Genomic DNA, 16351 nt, shown 5'->3' on the forward strand with positions numbered 1-16351 from the left:
AAATGCATTTTTATTTTTCCACATAATTTTTTTTTACAGCAACACAATTTATTGCCATTGTTTAATTATTTGTATTGATTTTGTTCCTTATTTTTAATTAGATAAGGGAGTAAAACATATTATTTTAATACTCTTTTTTTCCTATTTAAGGTTAAAGAAATTGCTCCTGTAATAAATAATGAGAGAATAGTGCTGAATCCATGTCCCATAATATCAGACTTTTCCACTGCTCTTTAAACTCATGAGACAAATTTTCTAATCTGCCCTCTTTCCTTTATTCTCTGCATTACATTAAAAATAATCTCTTTTCACTATTATTTATTTTACACTGTGAATTTTGCTTTTTAGTGTCAGAGTTTTACATTATAAATTACTTGTGAAATGAAGAAGAAACTAAAATATTTACTGTTCTCTTTTTCATGTCCAGTCATATGTGACCAGCTGAAGCTTTTCGTTAGGTGATGAAATGAAAATGTAAATTTGAATGTGATTTTTTTCCTCGTTTCTGATCTGATAAAACAGCGCTGCCTGTCGTTCGGTGTCTAACCTGTTGATGCGTGTGTGTGTCTCCAAGCAGGGTCTGCTGAGGGTTGCCATAGAGAATGCGCGGGCACAGGAGAAGCAGGACCACCTGGAGAGGACGGAGCTGAAAATGGAGCTGGTCCGAGAGAGAGAGCTGCGAGAGACGCTGGAGAGACAGCTGAGCGTGGAGCAGAAAAACAGAGGTACACCACGGCGCATTAATAATCATGTATCTCTCCGCGTTTGATGGATGAGACTGAAAACGCTGCACTTGAGTTTGTCTGAGACAGCACTGCGAACCCCCAACACTGACACTTTTATCTTTAGATCTTTCGCAGGAATTTGTTTTGGCTGTTTGCATCTGAACTATCAGGGTGTTTTCTACTTAAACAAGATCGTGATTCCGACATAACACGCTGACATGAGGCACCTGCAGGATGACAGGACTTTTAATAACTTGGAAATCAGATAAGAAAGCGAGGACGCCCTGCAGAGGTGGCTTGTTCTGAAATGGTAAACATCAGCCTCGCCATGTCCTCCAAACTCGTGAAGGACAACTTCATTTATGAGGTTAAAAACTGTATCGAGTGAAGGAGAGTTCTTACCAGCCTGGTAAAATTGAGTTAACCTTGTTTACAAAGCTTAAGTCAAGCCAAATAAGACGGACTGAGAAGCCATTATCCTTATACAGCGGTCAATAAAGCTATGGACTGACCACTGTTGATTCAGAGGCTTCACGGGGAGAATGATGTCACAGAAAAAGAAAGATTAGGGAAACATCAAACTACAAAAACAAACCTCTATTAGTGGATTTTCACATTTGTCTCTTTAAACCAGGTCATAAATTGGCCAAAAAAATACTGTCTATTTAAGGGCTCAAACAGGATTGACATTGATTCGACCTAAAGATGAGCCACTATATAGGTGGCTGACTTTTGTTCGATTATATCAGACAATGTGTCTCATTATAACAATAAAATCAAATAAGAATGAGTTGTTTCTGCATGATTTTCTCGCTGAATTAAAGACAATCATAGCAAACTAAATATTAGCGGAAAATAATGTTGACAATGTCGAACATATCGGATGAGTTATGGACTGCTTAGTGGGTCTGTGTACCATGCTTTGTCACACCAATCTGGTGGCAGTACCATGCTTAGATGGAGGACTTTTAATGCCTGAGGTTTCAAACTTCACTGTAACGATTTTTTCTTAGCATGAAAGAAAATAACAGAGTTAAGTTAAGGCTCCATCATAACTTTAGAAAGACTTGAATGATGCCGTACAGTACTCTGAAAACATTTTGTTATTGTTCAGATCAATTACATGAGCTGCAGTACGTGGTACGGAACACAATGAGCTTGTTTGATCTTCAATGGAAAAATGGAGTCTTTACATCATCCTCTGTGTATTGCAAGTCATCTTTATCCTTTTCTGTCTCATTCAGTCATGATCCAGAAGCGTCTGAAGAAAGAGAAGAGGAGTAAGAGGAGACTACAGGAGGCTCTGGAGGAGGAGGTCAAACTGCGTGACCAGGCGGAGCACAGCATGCTGCACAACACACACACAGGTACAGCTCACCGAAAAAAAGTTGTGCTCCTCGAAGTTCAGACAGTTTAAACAGGGGAAAAAAATCTGTATTTTCCTCCTAAATGTCACCTCGTCTTGACTGCTCATTAGCCCCTAATTAAGTGTCTTTATTAATTAATGGGACAAACTGCAGGCCATCAATCATCCGTGGCTCCTCCTCTCACAGAGTCGGTGACCCAGGACTTGGACGAGAGCAACCATGGCGACGACAGCCGGCTGGACTCCAACACAGCAGTGCAAGGTGCAAGTTTACGATGAGAAAGTCGAGTGGGAACATGACAGGAAGTCCTCCTCGGTTTCTAGCTCTGTGGATCAGCACCTCTGCTCCAAATGTAGAACCCTGGGAGAAATATTGATGGACTTTTGAAAGCTCCTTCCCCCTCACTGCTGCTCCTGATGCTTAACTGACCAATCATCTGGAAGGAATTCTGAAATTCACTTCCTGATGTGTGAGGTTGGAGGCAGGTGTCTCTCTTCTTGTTTGAGTCTTCATGATAGCTTCATAAGTGAAGGCAGCGCGTGACACCCCCCTGTAGACCGCAGTAGAAAGCCAGCGAACCATCATCAAACGGTAGCGGCCCACCTCTGCTCCACACCGCTCCAGGACCGCCGCACTCAGACAGCAAGCTTGTTCAAAGGCACTTTTTTTTAATTGAATGCCAGTGAAGCAAGGAGAGAACTGGTCACTAATTAACGGCTGTCTTAATTGTCCTCGTGACGAGTTTGTTTGGACATCATTTGCATAATTAACACGGAGTCATAAATCATTTCAAGCGGAATCATCTGTCAGACGGCGGCGCGGGATGTGCCTCTTTTGTGCCAGGAACTTTTATCATCTGAGACACTTTTAACAAAAGATCATGGCTCCACCAGCCGTGTTACATAGATGTTTGGGCTTTTTAGAAGCAAGTATGGAGACGGAGCAGGCGCCGTTGTCTACTGCTCTTTTTAATGTGCATATTTTAGATTTTGTTTAGAATTTTTTGTCTGGCTTACACACTCAAACACACTCTTGTATGCACACTGGATCACATAAAATATATACTGAACAAAAAAGAAAATATGTGACAAACTATATATATATATATATATATATATATATATATACTTATATATATGACCATAAACATAAATGTTTTCTCATGAAAATGTTGCCTCATTTACTGACCAGAGTCTTGTTTTTGCTCTTCTTTCAGAAGGCAGAGTTTTCCTCCAGGCTGCGGCAATGTACTGAAGATGAAAGACAAATGGATGGATGAAGGGAAAGATGGACTTACAGTAACATTTTGTGTACAAACGAAGAACAGGCGGCAGCGCAGTTACGCGTCTCCTCACTGGAACTTTGGAAGGGTGACATTTCGTTCATCTTTTTGTTTAATTTATTACATTTATCATCCAATCTTGACTGTATTCAGAACAATGCTGATAATGTGTTTGACTTTTTTCCAACCAGGATTTTTAGACCTTAGGTGAAGTTGTTGTTTGATATGTGTTGTTTATCTGGACACAAGTGACATTACTTGTAACAGAGTTGTGTACATATACAGTATATATAGCCCCCCTTTTGGTATTATAAGGTTACAAACTTAATGGCATGTTGTACAGTCAGTACATGACTTGTATTGTGTATGTAATGCAGTAGTCCTGTTTGGCAATATAAAGAATACAAATACTTTTTATGAAGGTGTCTGTTGTCCTTTTTAATGACCTGCTTGATTTTAATGGGATGTTTTCCTTCTGTTTTCAAACAATAACAGGGTATTCCCACAACTTCAACAAAAAAGCCTTTGTATTCATACTGGCAAACTTAAGGCCATTGTAGTTGTTTTGGAAATTTTGCATTTGACCTTAATATTTGAATGAATAAAACAAAGCCAATCATGCTCATGTAGGTTTTCTTTTTTTAGTCTCACGTTATTATTATGTTGATTTATATTCAGATTTTAAGAATATACTTTTCTGTATAATTCTCTTCATTTTAATGTGTTTCCGTTTCTGTTACCACATATGTTTCTTACTGAAGGGCCTCATGTGACGCCACAATCTCTTTCCATGGAATTTTTTTTTCTTTTTTCTTTTTCAAATGTATAGTTCTACTGTAAATTCCTACCTTATTTTCTTTATCTATTATATAAATAGATACATGTTCATGCATTTACATTTGTTTTCTTTGTGTTTCAAATCTTATTGCCACATCAATTATGACATTAATTTTCTGATTCCATTTTTGCTTTGCAAATGTTTATCTTGTCATAATTTCACATAAGTTACTTTTTTTTAATTTATTTCCTCTACAATGTCACTTATTTTCACATTTATTCTCTAATTTTGGATCTCCTCTCCTCCCAATTAGGAAATCTATTCACTTATTTATATATTGTATTTTATTTTTAGTACTATAATTATTTGCTTTTTAAAATTCCAACTTGGATGTATATCTCAAGATTTCTTTCCCTATTTTTCCCTATTTATTCATTTACTAATGGAAATACATCTATTTTTCCCAGTTTGCTTTTTGACTTTGCCTATTTTTGTCATTATTAATTCAGTAATTTATTTTACTTATTTGTTGATTTGTTTTACGTTTTGTTTCAACATTTATTGACAACACTCTTGTGATTCCATACAATGGAAGACTCTGCTTTTGAATTTTAAGCGCAATCAGATTGTGACATTCTTCATCTTGATTTAATTTTTTGTAGTGTATGGAATGCAGAAAAAAAATTATATGTGGAGAGGTGCTGTGACACAACCTCATTTGTGATTGTAGAAAAGTATTTTTTGCTTTACTTTTCACACAACTGCTCATGAGTACGAGGGATAAACAGGGGGCACCAACGTGGTCCAAAAAAGACACTGCCATCCTACTGAATTACGATTTGTCAAACATTTCGAAATGCTTCTATAATAGTTTCATTGCAGAAATGGAGAAGGGGTTCTGGTCTGTTTCTTTTGCGATGAGAAACATTATGGGCTCCTAAAAGTCTTTGCTGGTGGATCTCAGACGAACGACGCTAAATCGGCACTCGTGTCTCTCCTGCGATGTCAATGCATTTCTCACTTACTTTATCACTTTTCACCTGACATTTCCCACCAAAATCTGAACATAAACTTATGTATCCAACTCGGAATACTTATGTTTTCAACATCTATAACATAGATGAATCACTTTCTGACGCTATTTAAATTGTTAGATTAAAGATAAACTGATCAATATATAGTTTGTTGTGCGGCTGTTTAAATAGTCAGACGAGGGTGAAGCATGCGGGAACTGAACTGTGCCATTGTCTCTCACATTTCCTCCTGAATACACAGATCAGTTGACAAGTGAATGGCAATGATTCACCGGGGAACGTGTGAATGAGTCATCGCCTTTTCAAATGACCATCGCGGTCGCCGCCTTGACTCAAAAGGTTTGTGACTTCATTGAAACTGTTACACACACACTAAACACATGGGCACACACGGGCTTTGTGCTGCCGAGAGACGTGTAATGGAAAAGATAAATGGAGGATAAAGCTAAGGTGACAGAAAGGAGCGTGCGTGAGTCGGTGTGTGTTTGTGTTCCTGCGCCACACAACAGACCAGCAAACCATCTGCTCATCTCCTCTTAATGAACAAAGCAAACAGCAGGAGTCAAGGCTGTCTCCAAATCTGGAGGCTCTTTATTGGTAAGCACACACACAGACACAAATATACACAAAGGCGCACACATGTTTAAACTGATTATCTTTGATTGAGAACAGGGGCAAAGCAACCTTTTTAGACCTCACTCCTACATCAGTGACAGAGAAGGTCTGAAACACAATTAGCAAGCTGTTCCTGAGCTTCTGCTCCGCACTCACATCTGACCACAGGCAGCCAAATAGAGCTAATGGCTGGGAACTAACCAATGGGAACTAACGCGCCCCTGCATCTGTGGAGAATGAGGAAACGTAACACTATTAGACAGCTGTTTGCCACATCTTTTCAAATGTACTTGGACATGACATAAGCAGCAGATCAATTGTCTGAGGAGCAATCACGACCAGACGTGGAGGTTGTGATGATGGGAATGGAGTTGGCAGTCTGTGTTACAAGACAAAGCTGAGCATCAAAGAAGAATGTCTGCACCGTGACGGGACCAGACATTGGGTTCGTGAGGCCAGGGACCCAAAGAAGAGGCGACGGACTCCCCTTAAAGGAGAACAATCGACGCTCTCTCTCCCATTGTCACGTCACAGAAATGAATTTGACCCAAAGGATTGGAAACAGTCCTCCTTCATAAGGGGTATCACATGCTTATTTGGTGGAATATATTTAAATCATATGCATTTGTTATAAGCCTAAGTTTATAATAGAGTAGGTCTCACTGTGTGAAGCCCGTCCAAACAATTCACTTTTTACACTTCTTCCTATATTAATATGTCCCTTAAATTTCACATTCTTCATGCGCCACATGCAAGTTCAGTGTTCATGACCATCATTGTCCAGCACATCTTACATGTTCAATATTCTGCATGTAATGATCTCAAACGGACAGCAGATGGCAGTAGTGCAACAAAGCTCTGATAAAACACACAAAAGAGTCACGAAGAAGAGGCTACCCTGCAGGAAATGCAGAAAAAATAGTCTCCTGAAGGACAATTTATTACAGCAATTCAGTTGTGTCTTGTGTTCAATAAAATGCTCTGCCTGTTTTAACCGACAGAGCACCACCAAAGTCAAGTTCATTTTTAATATGAGGACACTTTATATGACAGTAGTTTGTGATTCACCATTAGCTTCGTGGAGGCAGCATCTGGAGCAAAGAGGACCAGACTACCATCTCCCCAGAGACCCCGTCCAAGGGAGTTCTGAGGTGCATGAAGGCTGACTGAAAGAAATAATTGAGAGACAGTCCATCTTGTCCAACGTTTGTTCTAGCGTCTTCTCCCAGTTGGCTATGGCGGGAGTGAGGCCTCCAAAACTTCTGTCAATGTGGAGGGGCAGCAGATCTACTTTGAGTCTCTCCCAGTAGGCTGAGCTCCTCACACTGCACAGTATCTCTCCATTTCTCACTCCATCAGCCATCATTCTGCAGATTGAAATTATTCCATCATATTATTTCATTTTGCAGTCCAAAAACATTGCGAGATTAACTGACTTGTCCGTAAATATCAGTGAATGTGTGAGATGGATTTGTTCATGTTGCTGGTATCTGCTCCTGCCCCGCCAGGTTCCCACTATAGATTCCAAAATGAATAGAAAATAAAAATAAATTTCATTGCAACCATGATGCGCATTCCGTAGTTGTCTAAGTCTCCTCACACAGCGCAACACCGCCCCTTACTGGCCACGGCGCAACAACGCAGCCTGTTATTTTGCCTCTTGCGGCTTCCGTACAGGTCTCCCCTCATCTCCGTAACCTCAGCATGGAGCCGCTGTTCAACTTCCTCACGGTGTTTTGGTGGTAGTCTGGCCTTATTCTTGGACACAGAGCCGCCATATATACCAGAAGGAGTAGCTAGACACCATGTTTACCACCACTGGTTCTCGCGGTTTGTGTAAGTTTCCTCAATTCAACTACCGCCTTCTGTCAACTCTCACAGCTCGCGAAGGCTAACCAGCTTTAGCCTTGACCTGTCATTCATTGAAGCTTTTTTGAGAGTTATTTTAAATTATAACGCCATTTTCATATCTGTACAGCGGATAACATTTGTTTTACGTTTAAGAGTGCATGACGTTTTGCTTGCGCTAGCAAATATCCATGTTTGTTGTGTTGCTCGCCGCCAGCTAAACTGCTATTTGACGAGTGTTTATTTCCAGACAAGGCTCCTCTGTCTAAAGGCCTTCTACTGGTTCTGAATGGACTGGCAGTGATGCTCACCCTGCTGCCTCAGTACCAAGAGCTGTTCGAGTACAACCAGCAAGCAATTAGCCAGAACCACCAGGTGACGAGTTCTCACTGAATATGGTTGGACACAGATTAGTTTAATTTTTGCGGTCACCAATTTTTGGAAAGCCCCGCCTTCCATGTCAAGACCCTCATGAAGATGTATATGAGAAAGCTCATAGTTTACCTCACTTACCACATGCACTCCAGCCAGCAGACTTACTGAAAATACAGTCACAAAGTTCTTCACATGGGAAATGCCAAAATGGAAAAAAAACCCATCTCAACTCTGTTTCTGTATTTTTGCTTTTACTTATTTAATGTTATCTTTATTGGAATAACAGTGAAAAGCATTGATTTGTGTCTGCCTCTTCAATTGTGTAGGTGTGGAGGTTATTTTGTGGAAGGCTGGTGTGTCTGGACCTGAAGGACTCCTTCTGCAGCAGCCTTCTCATTTACAACTTCAGAATTTTCGAGCGGCGGTTTGGAACCAGGAAGTTCGCAGTATGTATTGAACTTAACCACATTGTCCTGACTTCACATGTTGTGGTAAACAATGACTGTAATCTTAAGTTGAGACCTCCTGAATCAGCTGCAATATTTTGAATTGAGTTCATCATACATTACTCTTATTACTACTTTCTGTTTCTGTCTGTCTATTTCATAGGCGTTGTGGGTATGTGATGTCAGCATATGTTTGTGACCAATAGAAACTGAGAAGGAATTGTTTCAAGATTTCAAAAGCCTGTCAAAATTCCAATCCATAATTTACAATTATTTTTAAAAATCCATTGTATTTTAAAAGCCCCTGAAATGAGCAGTATATGGCCACTTTACAGATCCCTCATATCAATTTGTGATTTGTGTTTTCTCAGTCCTTCCTGTTTGCCACTTGGTGTCTCTCAGCACTGACGGATTACTTGCTGGCTCAAGCCTTCCAGTTCCTGTTTGACTACGAGGTGGAGGAGCTCCCTGCAGGACTGTAAGTCATGTGATCTGGTTTGGTGAATCACAAAATGTTTCCTAAGCTACCACATCATCAAATCGTAAAACCAGAGTGTTGTAACTTTATGACTGCTGAACAATATTCATGTTGACTGACTCGTGTAGGACTCATGGACTCTTGAGGGTTTTATAGTTTGAGAAAGTCTCTGACTGGGCACCTGTTATTCTTCTTGAACTTGTCGAACAATAGGTTGGCGTCTCTATTTCCTCCCATTGATTTTAAAATAGTGTCTTTTTCTGAACAAATGATGCCAGAAACCTTTTCCCTAACGTTGAGTAATCAAATACATTCATGTCTGAGTTTGCTTTAGAAGCGAGCTCCGACATGAATGTACCCACATTTCCCAACTATTGTTAAACTGACTGGCTATAACATTCTGCCTTGCCATCAGAAAGTAACTGCATTCCTAGTGAGGCCATGATATGTTCCAGACTGAAAGTGTTTGAAGATGAGCTGGTCACTTCCTAGCTGCTTTTAGTATCAGCCACTTTATTATCCTCTGGATTACGTCATTATTCTCAGTAGCCAATTTCAGTTTGTTGAATTGTGTGTAAGTTTTATGATGGTCATTTTAATTCTACGAAGATGTGTGTCTAACAACATACTGTATATTGACAGCAAATCAGTTTCAGATACAAACCTCAATTTAATTTCACAATATCCAGACTTGTTGGTCCTGAATCGAGTCACGCCTGCTCGGCATCATGCTCCTTCCTAGTGTGGGTTAATGAGGTATCAGGAGTCGCTGATGCAGGGTTGATGAAACAGGGTCCTGATTTTTACAGACCAGAACCAGAAACAATGTGAGGTTTCACTGAATTACCGCATTTTCTGGACTATAACCTGCTGCTTTTTTCTCGTGGTCTGAACCCTGCGGCTTATACAACAATGCTGCCAATATATGGATTTTTACTAGGGGTGTGACATGTGACAACCGGCACTCTGATGAAGCACCGCACACGGTTTGTGGTGCGTCCGCTAATCCCTCCCTCCCTCCCTGCCGACTCGCTGCTCGCAGACACTGGCCGGTCTGAGCGTAACGTGACGGAACGCCAAGCATATTTCCCAAGAAATAATCATTAATTTCACCAATCCAAATGACCAGCCTTTCTTGGGTGTTGTTTTACGACGGAATCGACCAAATCCGCTGCTGTTTTATTTGTGTCAGATGCAGCGTTCTTTGAACACCTGAATCGGAAACTTTTGCAAACGTCCAGAGTGGGAACTTTCATAAAAGAGGTTGAAGACAGCTGCATCAGCTGAGTGCTCTCCCTGTCACTCGGAGCATCCCTGGATTTTACAGACTAATGAGCGTCATTCTGGCAAAAATATTGCACCTCACATCAAACCAATGACATCACGGGCGTTTTATTTACCTTAAAAGCGCTCAATCGCTCACGTGTCCGCAGCTCTGGCAACAGAAGCGATCTACTGGAGGGTGAAAACAGTGCAGGTGCGACTAATATTCCGGTGCGCTCTATAGTCCCAGAATGTTTTACTGCTGGTGACGGTGCCATCTGGTGGCCTCTGAAAATCAAGACACAGTGTCATGAAACCTCATCTACCCATCACTACTCATTACACATTGAAAACTTACTCCCAGTACATTTTAAAGAACGTTCTAAATGGCAATTGTTTCTTTTTTAAATATCCAAAACAGTGCATAATGTAACTACAACACTGCAATGAAAGCCTGATAGCTGATTTCATCTTTGTGTTGATGGAAGGGGCGGTTATTTTTGTTAAAATACTGGAGATGGGATTTCAAAGAAAATTCCTAGAATTTTGGGACAAGGCTCAGATGATTCAGTTTTATGGTGATCTGCAGTAATGTCCAGATCCACTGGTCATGAATAATTTGACATACTGCAGAGCAAGAGCCGTGGCTTGTGCTCATTTCCTTGAGTGTGTTGCTCAACCAGGACACTACTGCCTCCGAGTGCCCAAATCAGAATCAGAACCACATTTATTGCCATGGTCAGTGGGGAGCCCAACAGCCAATTTGAATTTGACTACTCGCACTGATATTTCAAATGCCAAAAAAGGGGTCTGTTTATGTAGAGCTGCTTGGCAGAAGTGTTTTTCTAGTCACGCCGTGTAGCTCCTTCTTGTCCTATGCTTCTTGTCCTTTCGCATTAACGGTGGTGTTAGCATCAAAAAGGAAACAAATTTTCCTCTGATGACTCCTCATCTATATTTGCTTTTATAAGGACGTGTTTTTCACCCTGTCTGTCAGTTAGCGGCGCGGAGATAAATGTAAACGTCAAATTCTTTCCAGCGATAAGTGACATATCGCATGTCTGTTCATTAATGATAAGCCTAGTTATTTACTGAGCATTGAGCAGACTTATCCTTCAATTTATCTCTCATGTTAATGTTCTTTACTTTAAGAAGACCAGATAACGGTTCACTTCCTTGATGTTGAGAGTTTTCCAAGTTTCAATGAAGTGATTGACAGGAGTTAGGAGCAGATTTGATCTCATGTTCCACACACTTTTAAGTACTTTACTCCTCTATTTGTACTTTTAGTCCATCCTGATGTGCACCCTCTTCGGAATTACTTAATGGACAAACAGGAAATCTGTGACTTACAATGCTACTACTACTAATACTATTGATAATAGTAATTCTAAATCCTCTCGTCTCTTCAGGTTGGCTCCCATCTTTTCTCTCTTTGTGCCTTTCTACCTGTCAATCCCGAGGATACCAATCACTCAGGTCCTGGGTCACATCCACATCACCAACAAGTCTCTGGTCTACATCGTAGGCCTGCAGGTTGTTCCTGCTCACTTGACCTGCTCTGGAGTGGAAACCCAGTATTGACTGTTGTTTCTCCTCCTGTGCTGCAGCTGCTGATGTCCAGCCCGTTCATGTGGATCCTTGCTGTCAGCGGACTAGTAGGTCACAGTTGATGGTGGAATCCTTTAGTTATGACTCAGCTTTTTTTTTTTATTACCGCTTAAGCTTTTACAAAAGAGCTGCTATTGTAAGTGAGTCATATGTTGAAGCATTGTTCAGTGTATGTTTGTGTGAATGCAAATCGATTTACAAGTCAAACTTCACCCATAGCTGTTTTTTCAATGCTCTAGATATCAGGTGGGCTTTACTATGCCAATGTCACTGGGCTGCAGAAGCTGCTCTTCGTGCCTCTCTGGATGTCTCGTCTCGGCCGCTGGGCCCTGGAACCCATTTTCACGAGTAAGCTTGAACCTTGATGATACAAGTCTTTGATTCATGTTGCATCAACACAGACTGTTGATCATTTTCTATCTAATCTGTCTGAAGCCATTCAATGTGAAGTGAAGCAGAAGGGAATTTCCTGAGGTTATTAATCATAGCTATAATAGACAACTGATTTTTAAGGCTCTCAGCCCACCGATGAGACACCGCTGGGGATGGGAGCCACGCTGGATATCCAGAGACAACAGAGGATGGACATGTTGGACCAACAGCTGCTGCTGGCTCAGTACAACGAGGCCAGGAGAAACACCAGACATCAGCAGCAGGTAGACAGACACACAGGGTTACCATAAACAAGCTTCCATGACCTGTTTTTTTTCTTCCACCATCCCAACTGCTGCTTCTGTCTCTATAAGGGAACGCATTCTGCTTCACTAACAATGAATATTTGTTTTTGTGAAGTATTTAAGTTTACAGAATCATTTATATTTTCATCTGTTTGTCTGTCTGTGTCGAAGGAATGTATTTTTTGTAGGTAAACATATGAAAAAAGGACAATGAGGTGTCTTAGATTGGACTAGTGATATTGCTCGAACAATTTCAGTCACTTGTTTATTTTGGCTTTTGTTTTTCAGCTAAAACAATGGTGTCCTTGAAAAACATTAACCACAAATAGCATTAAGCTTTGAACTGGGTGTTGAGCGTCATGAATTTCTTTCTGCTGTCTCTCACTGTGTCTCTCACCAACTGCTCCTTGGCTACTTTGGCAGTGCACCCACACAGACACAACCACAAGTGTATTTTAAAAGAATGATTGATTCTTTTGATGGTATTTCTTTCCATGCCTGTAACGTTTGTATGTGTGTTTGTCCTGCAGCAGGCAGGTCTGCTACAGTGGAGCAGATTGTTTCCATCCCTGAGACATCGAGGACAGAACCATCCTCCCGCGCAGCCTCGTGCTCAGGCTCACTCGGCCACACAAGCTCCCCTGCTGGACAATTCTCCGGTCGCAGAAGAGCAGGTCAGCGTTTCACAAGATTTCTGCTTCCCAAGTCGTTGGGAGGGACATATGGAGTCACTTGGTGGCAGAGACAGACATGACAAGTTTAGTGTGTGTGTGTGTGTGTGTGTGTGTGTGTGTGTGTGTGTGTGTGTGTGTGTGTGTGTGTGTGTGTGTGTGTGTGTGTGTGTGTGTGTGTGTGTGTGTGTGTGTGTGTGTGTGTGTGTGTGTGTGTGTGTGTGTGTGTGTGTGTGTGTGTGTGTGTGTGTGTGTGTGTGTTTAGTTCAAATATCTGTGCTCTTGATTGTGCATTCTTCTTGTACTTCCTTTTTTGTGCAATAGGTGGCGATGTTGGTCGAAATGGGCTTCTCCAGAACGGACGCACTGGAAGCCCTGAGAGCGTCCAACAACGACATTAACATGGCGACCAACTTCCTGCTACAGCACTGAGAGAATGTTGAGTGAGAAAGAAGCAGGCGAGGCCAAGGAGCTGGAACGTGAGAGGAAATGACCATGCAATAGATTATATGTTGATGTGCAGGTGCTGCTGATGCTCCTGAGATGGAGTCTGACCCAGAGCTGTTGGTGAAGCACAAAGGGTCAAAGCCCCTGTGGTGGAGGTTGACCAAGAACACAGAAGGGTCAGAAAGTCGAGTCCTCACACAAGACAGTCGTGTTGAAGACGAGGCTTAAAACAGTTTTAGATTTCTCACTCCAGCTTCTGATTTTGTCATCACCTGACCGTAATAGTGGTTCCTCCCCACCACACCCTCACAGTGTGTCTGTGGCAGAGTGAGCCAGGACTTGTGTTTCCTTAAGAGTGAGCAGAAATTGGATCCCAATTCTCTCGTGTTGTGCACCGCAGAACTGGGTGTAGATGATGGTTCTGTGAGTGAAGGGAGTAATTTGAAATGACTGAATCACCTACTCTGGGCTGAAAACTTCTTCCATCCGTGTGTGTTTTGACTGGCAGTGCAACCAGAATCTATGCTTTAAAATGAAGTGTCAGTCAAAGCGATCAAATGACACTGTATGATTTTGTGATCAATCATTTGACATTTTTGCCATATTTTGCTTCTCACTGTATCAAACATTACAGCGCGTGAAGTGAGGTGCACGTGATCCAGATTTATCGCAGCTTCCCGATTGCACTCAGCTTTATTCAGAAAACCAAGTGCTGTTTTAGTGCGACTCCATCCTCAGGAGAAGTTGTCACCCTGCTGCACTACCTGCATAGTTTAGTCAAACATGACTGTGCAACATGGTCTCACCTGTCCGAACACTGTGACCTAACATGAGGCTGTGACATGACACTGTGTGGCGTTCACCCCACCCAACACATGTGACACACGCTCGTGTTGTTTCTTATACATGTTGCTGTGAACAGCTAGTGTATGCAGTTACATGCACCAGAGAGCTTTGCCATGGTTAGGTGCAGTTGCAAGGTTTTGCTTCTAACATTCGGCTGAATTACTGCTGCAGTTATTCAGTGGCAGCTAAATGCTGCAGAACTGATTTTATCACCATGGTTGTCGATTTAATGTGTGCATAAATTCCTGATGCCGGCACATTACTTTGGTTGTGATGTAAAACTTAACAAGCTCTGACTCAAACTAATATTGAATCACATGACGCTGAAGTGGATGTACATAGTTTCACAGTGTTTTCAGACGTGCAGGTGAATTCTGAAAGGTTTTCTCAGGGTCCACAAGGTAAACTCCTCTTGAATCACATGCACTTCCACGGCCCAGATATGCAGTAAAAACAACCCTATCGTCTTTCAGTTTTCAGTCTCTTCCCTCTTCTCTTGGTTTTATTTATTCTATGCACATTTTTCGGTTTGATTTGAGTCTTAAAATTAATTTATTATGCAAAACATCCTGACGGGAAGTCACTGCGCTATTTGAGAGGAAGAACTGCCACCGTGTATTTATGTTGACAACAGATAATAGTTTTGTATTTTGTGTATGTTGATAATATATAACCACAAAGTTGACTGTTGTTTGTGAACAGAGTTGTTGCACGGTTCAACTGGTGTAGTGATTGTTGGGTTTGTCAATAAATCAAGTGGAGACTGGAGGATTTCTTTGCATTTTCTTTTGATTGTTTCTCAGTGGGTGTTTTTATTCAACCTCAGTTTTATTTTTTTACTTAATAAAAAATATTACATTGTAGTATATAAATACACAAATAAAATACTATCACTAAGTCTAATAAAATGTCATTATAAAAAAGGCTATTTTAATATCCTAGTTTGTGGTATGTTTTTTTTATTTTACATATTTCAAAATGCAATGTTTAACACAGTGTTGCTCATAATCAAAGCAAGATAACGGTAATTATAGTTATCGATTTGAAAGCATTTGTAGTTCCTGATGCCCTGAGAATGTCAAAAACAAAATTATGCAAGACCCATTTAAATGTTTACTCAAAGCCTGCCGCTGGATGGCGACAAAGATTTGGATTAGTGTTTGCCTCCAGTGCCACACCCACCTGCTGTGGATGGTCCTGAGAGCAAACGGCTCCAGCAGACTAAATAAGACGAAAAATCCTCAAGTCGCTCAGTTTTACTCGCTAACAAACCTCTGTTTTCATCACCAACGCCCATGATGCGATGTGGATCCCCTCAAGAATGAAACAGGGCCGGATCTTAGGGGGTCTCCTGAGTTCACGGCGACACACTTCCATCCAAAGCAGTCAACCATTGCAACTTTTAATGGGAGCTGGAATGAACAGCTCAGTCTGGGCTGATCTCTATCACAGCCTCGTCTTTCACGCTTTAATTGGAGACAATAATGGCAGAAAAATAATCCACTCATTAGGATTAGCCTTTTGTCGACGCAAACTTAATATTCAGCATCAACAAAATTATTACTGAAGATCGTTCTCTAATGTGTGAGGGGGAACCAGGGTGTTTTTATGACAGTCGAATGCAATGTTTTATTTTCAGTGTTAGGCAAGAAAATGGCAACAGTGGGTGGACATTTTCTGAAATTGCATCTGCAAAATCATCATTGACTGCTCCACACCCAGCGAGCTGGGGTCATAGGTCACTGACTCCAATCCAGAATTTGTATGTTCTGCGTGCTGATATTCTTTAAGATAGTTCATGCTTCTGAAGACGTTTGACAGTTGAGATTCACAGAAAGTTCATCTAAAAAGCTTTACCACTAAAGTATTTTCAAATCTGTATATTAAT

At 41.1% G+C, this 16351-nt stretch overlaps 2 protein-coding genes across 4 annotated transcripts in view; both read left to right on the forward strand.

Annotated features, from left to right (window-relative positions):
• dachc (dachshund c) overlaps window positions 1-4189 on the forward strand; it is a 32647-nt gene extending 28458 nt beyond the window's left edge. Inside the window, exons 8-11 of one of the 2 annotated variants that reach the window (XM_053875094.1) lie at window positions 575-725; window positions 1970-2092; window positions 2279-2353; window positions 3309-4189. In XM_053875094.1, the coding sequence (XP_053731069.1) occupies window positions 575-725; window positions 1970-2092; window positions 2279-2353; window positions 3309-3346 (387 nt within the window). In that variant the 3' untranslated portion in view covers window positions 3347-4189. The remainder of the gene's footprint in view (window positions 1-574; window positions 726-1969; window positions 2093-2278; window positions 2354-3308) is intronic. The other variant, XM_053875095.1, reaches the window with a different exon arrangement.
• A 3299-nt stretch (window positions 4190-7488) lies between these two features.
• Window positions 7489-15240, forward strand: ubac2 (UBA domain containing 2). 2 transcript variants are annotated; one of them, XM_053874977.1, is made up of 10 exons: window positions 7489-7637; window positions 7900-8024; window positions 8351-8470; window positions 8842-8948; window positions 11624-11747; window positions 11822-11869; window positions 12062-12170; window positions 12336-12478; window positions 13030-13173; window positions 13495-15240. In XM_053874977.1, exons 1-10 carry the CDS (start codon window positions 7607-7609, stop codon window positions 13600-13602), a joined length of 1059 nt encoding a protein of 352 aa, XP_053730952.1. In that variant the 5' UTR covers window positions 7489-7606; the 3' UTR covers window positions 13603-15240. The 2 variants fall into 2 exon arrangements, with proteins under 2 accessions (XP_053730952.1, XP_053730953.1); XM_053874978.1 differs by having other exon boundaries at window positions 12104-12170.
• The last annotated feature ends 1111 nt before the right edge of the window (window positions 15241-16351 follow it).

Source organism: Synchiropus splendidus, chromosome 9 (assembly GCF_027744825.2).
Source record: "Synchiropus splendidus isolate RoL2022-P1 chromosome 9, RoL_Sspl_1.0, whole genome shotgun sequence".
Classification (NCBI taxonomy): Eukaryota; Metazoa; Chordata; class Actinopteri; order Syngnathiformes; family Callionymidae; genus Synchiropus; species Synchiropus splendidus.

Bases quoted from the DNA above. Each gene is read 5' to 3' on its own strand.
- ubac2 (XM_053874977.1), top strand. From the start codon at position 7,607: ATGTTTACCACCACTGGTTCTCGCGGTTTGT. The intron at 11,748-11,821 runs GTTGTTCCTGCT...CCTGTGCTGCAG, and splicing joins TCTACATCGTAGGCCTGCAG to CTGCTGATGTCCAGCCCGTT. The intron at 13,174-13,494 runs GTCAGCGTTTCA...TTTGTGCAATAG, and splicing joins CTCCGGTCGCAGAAGAGCAG to GTGGCGATGTTGGTCGAAAT.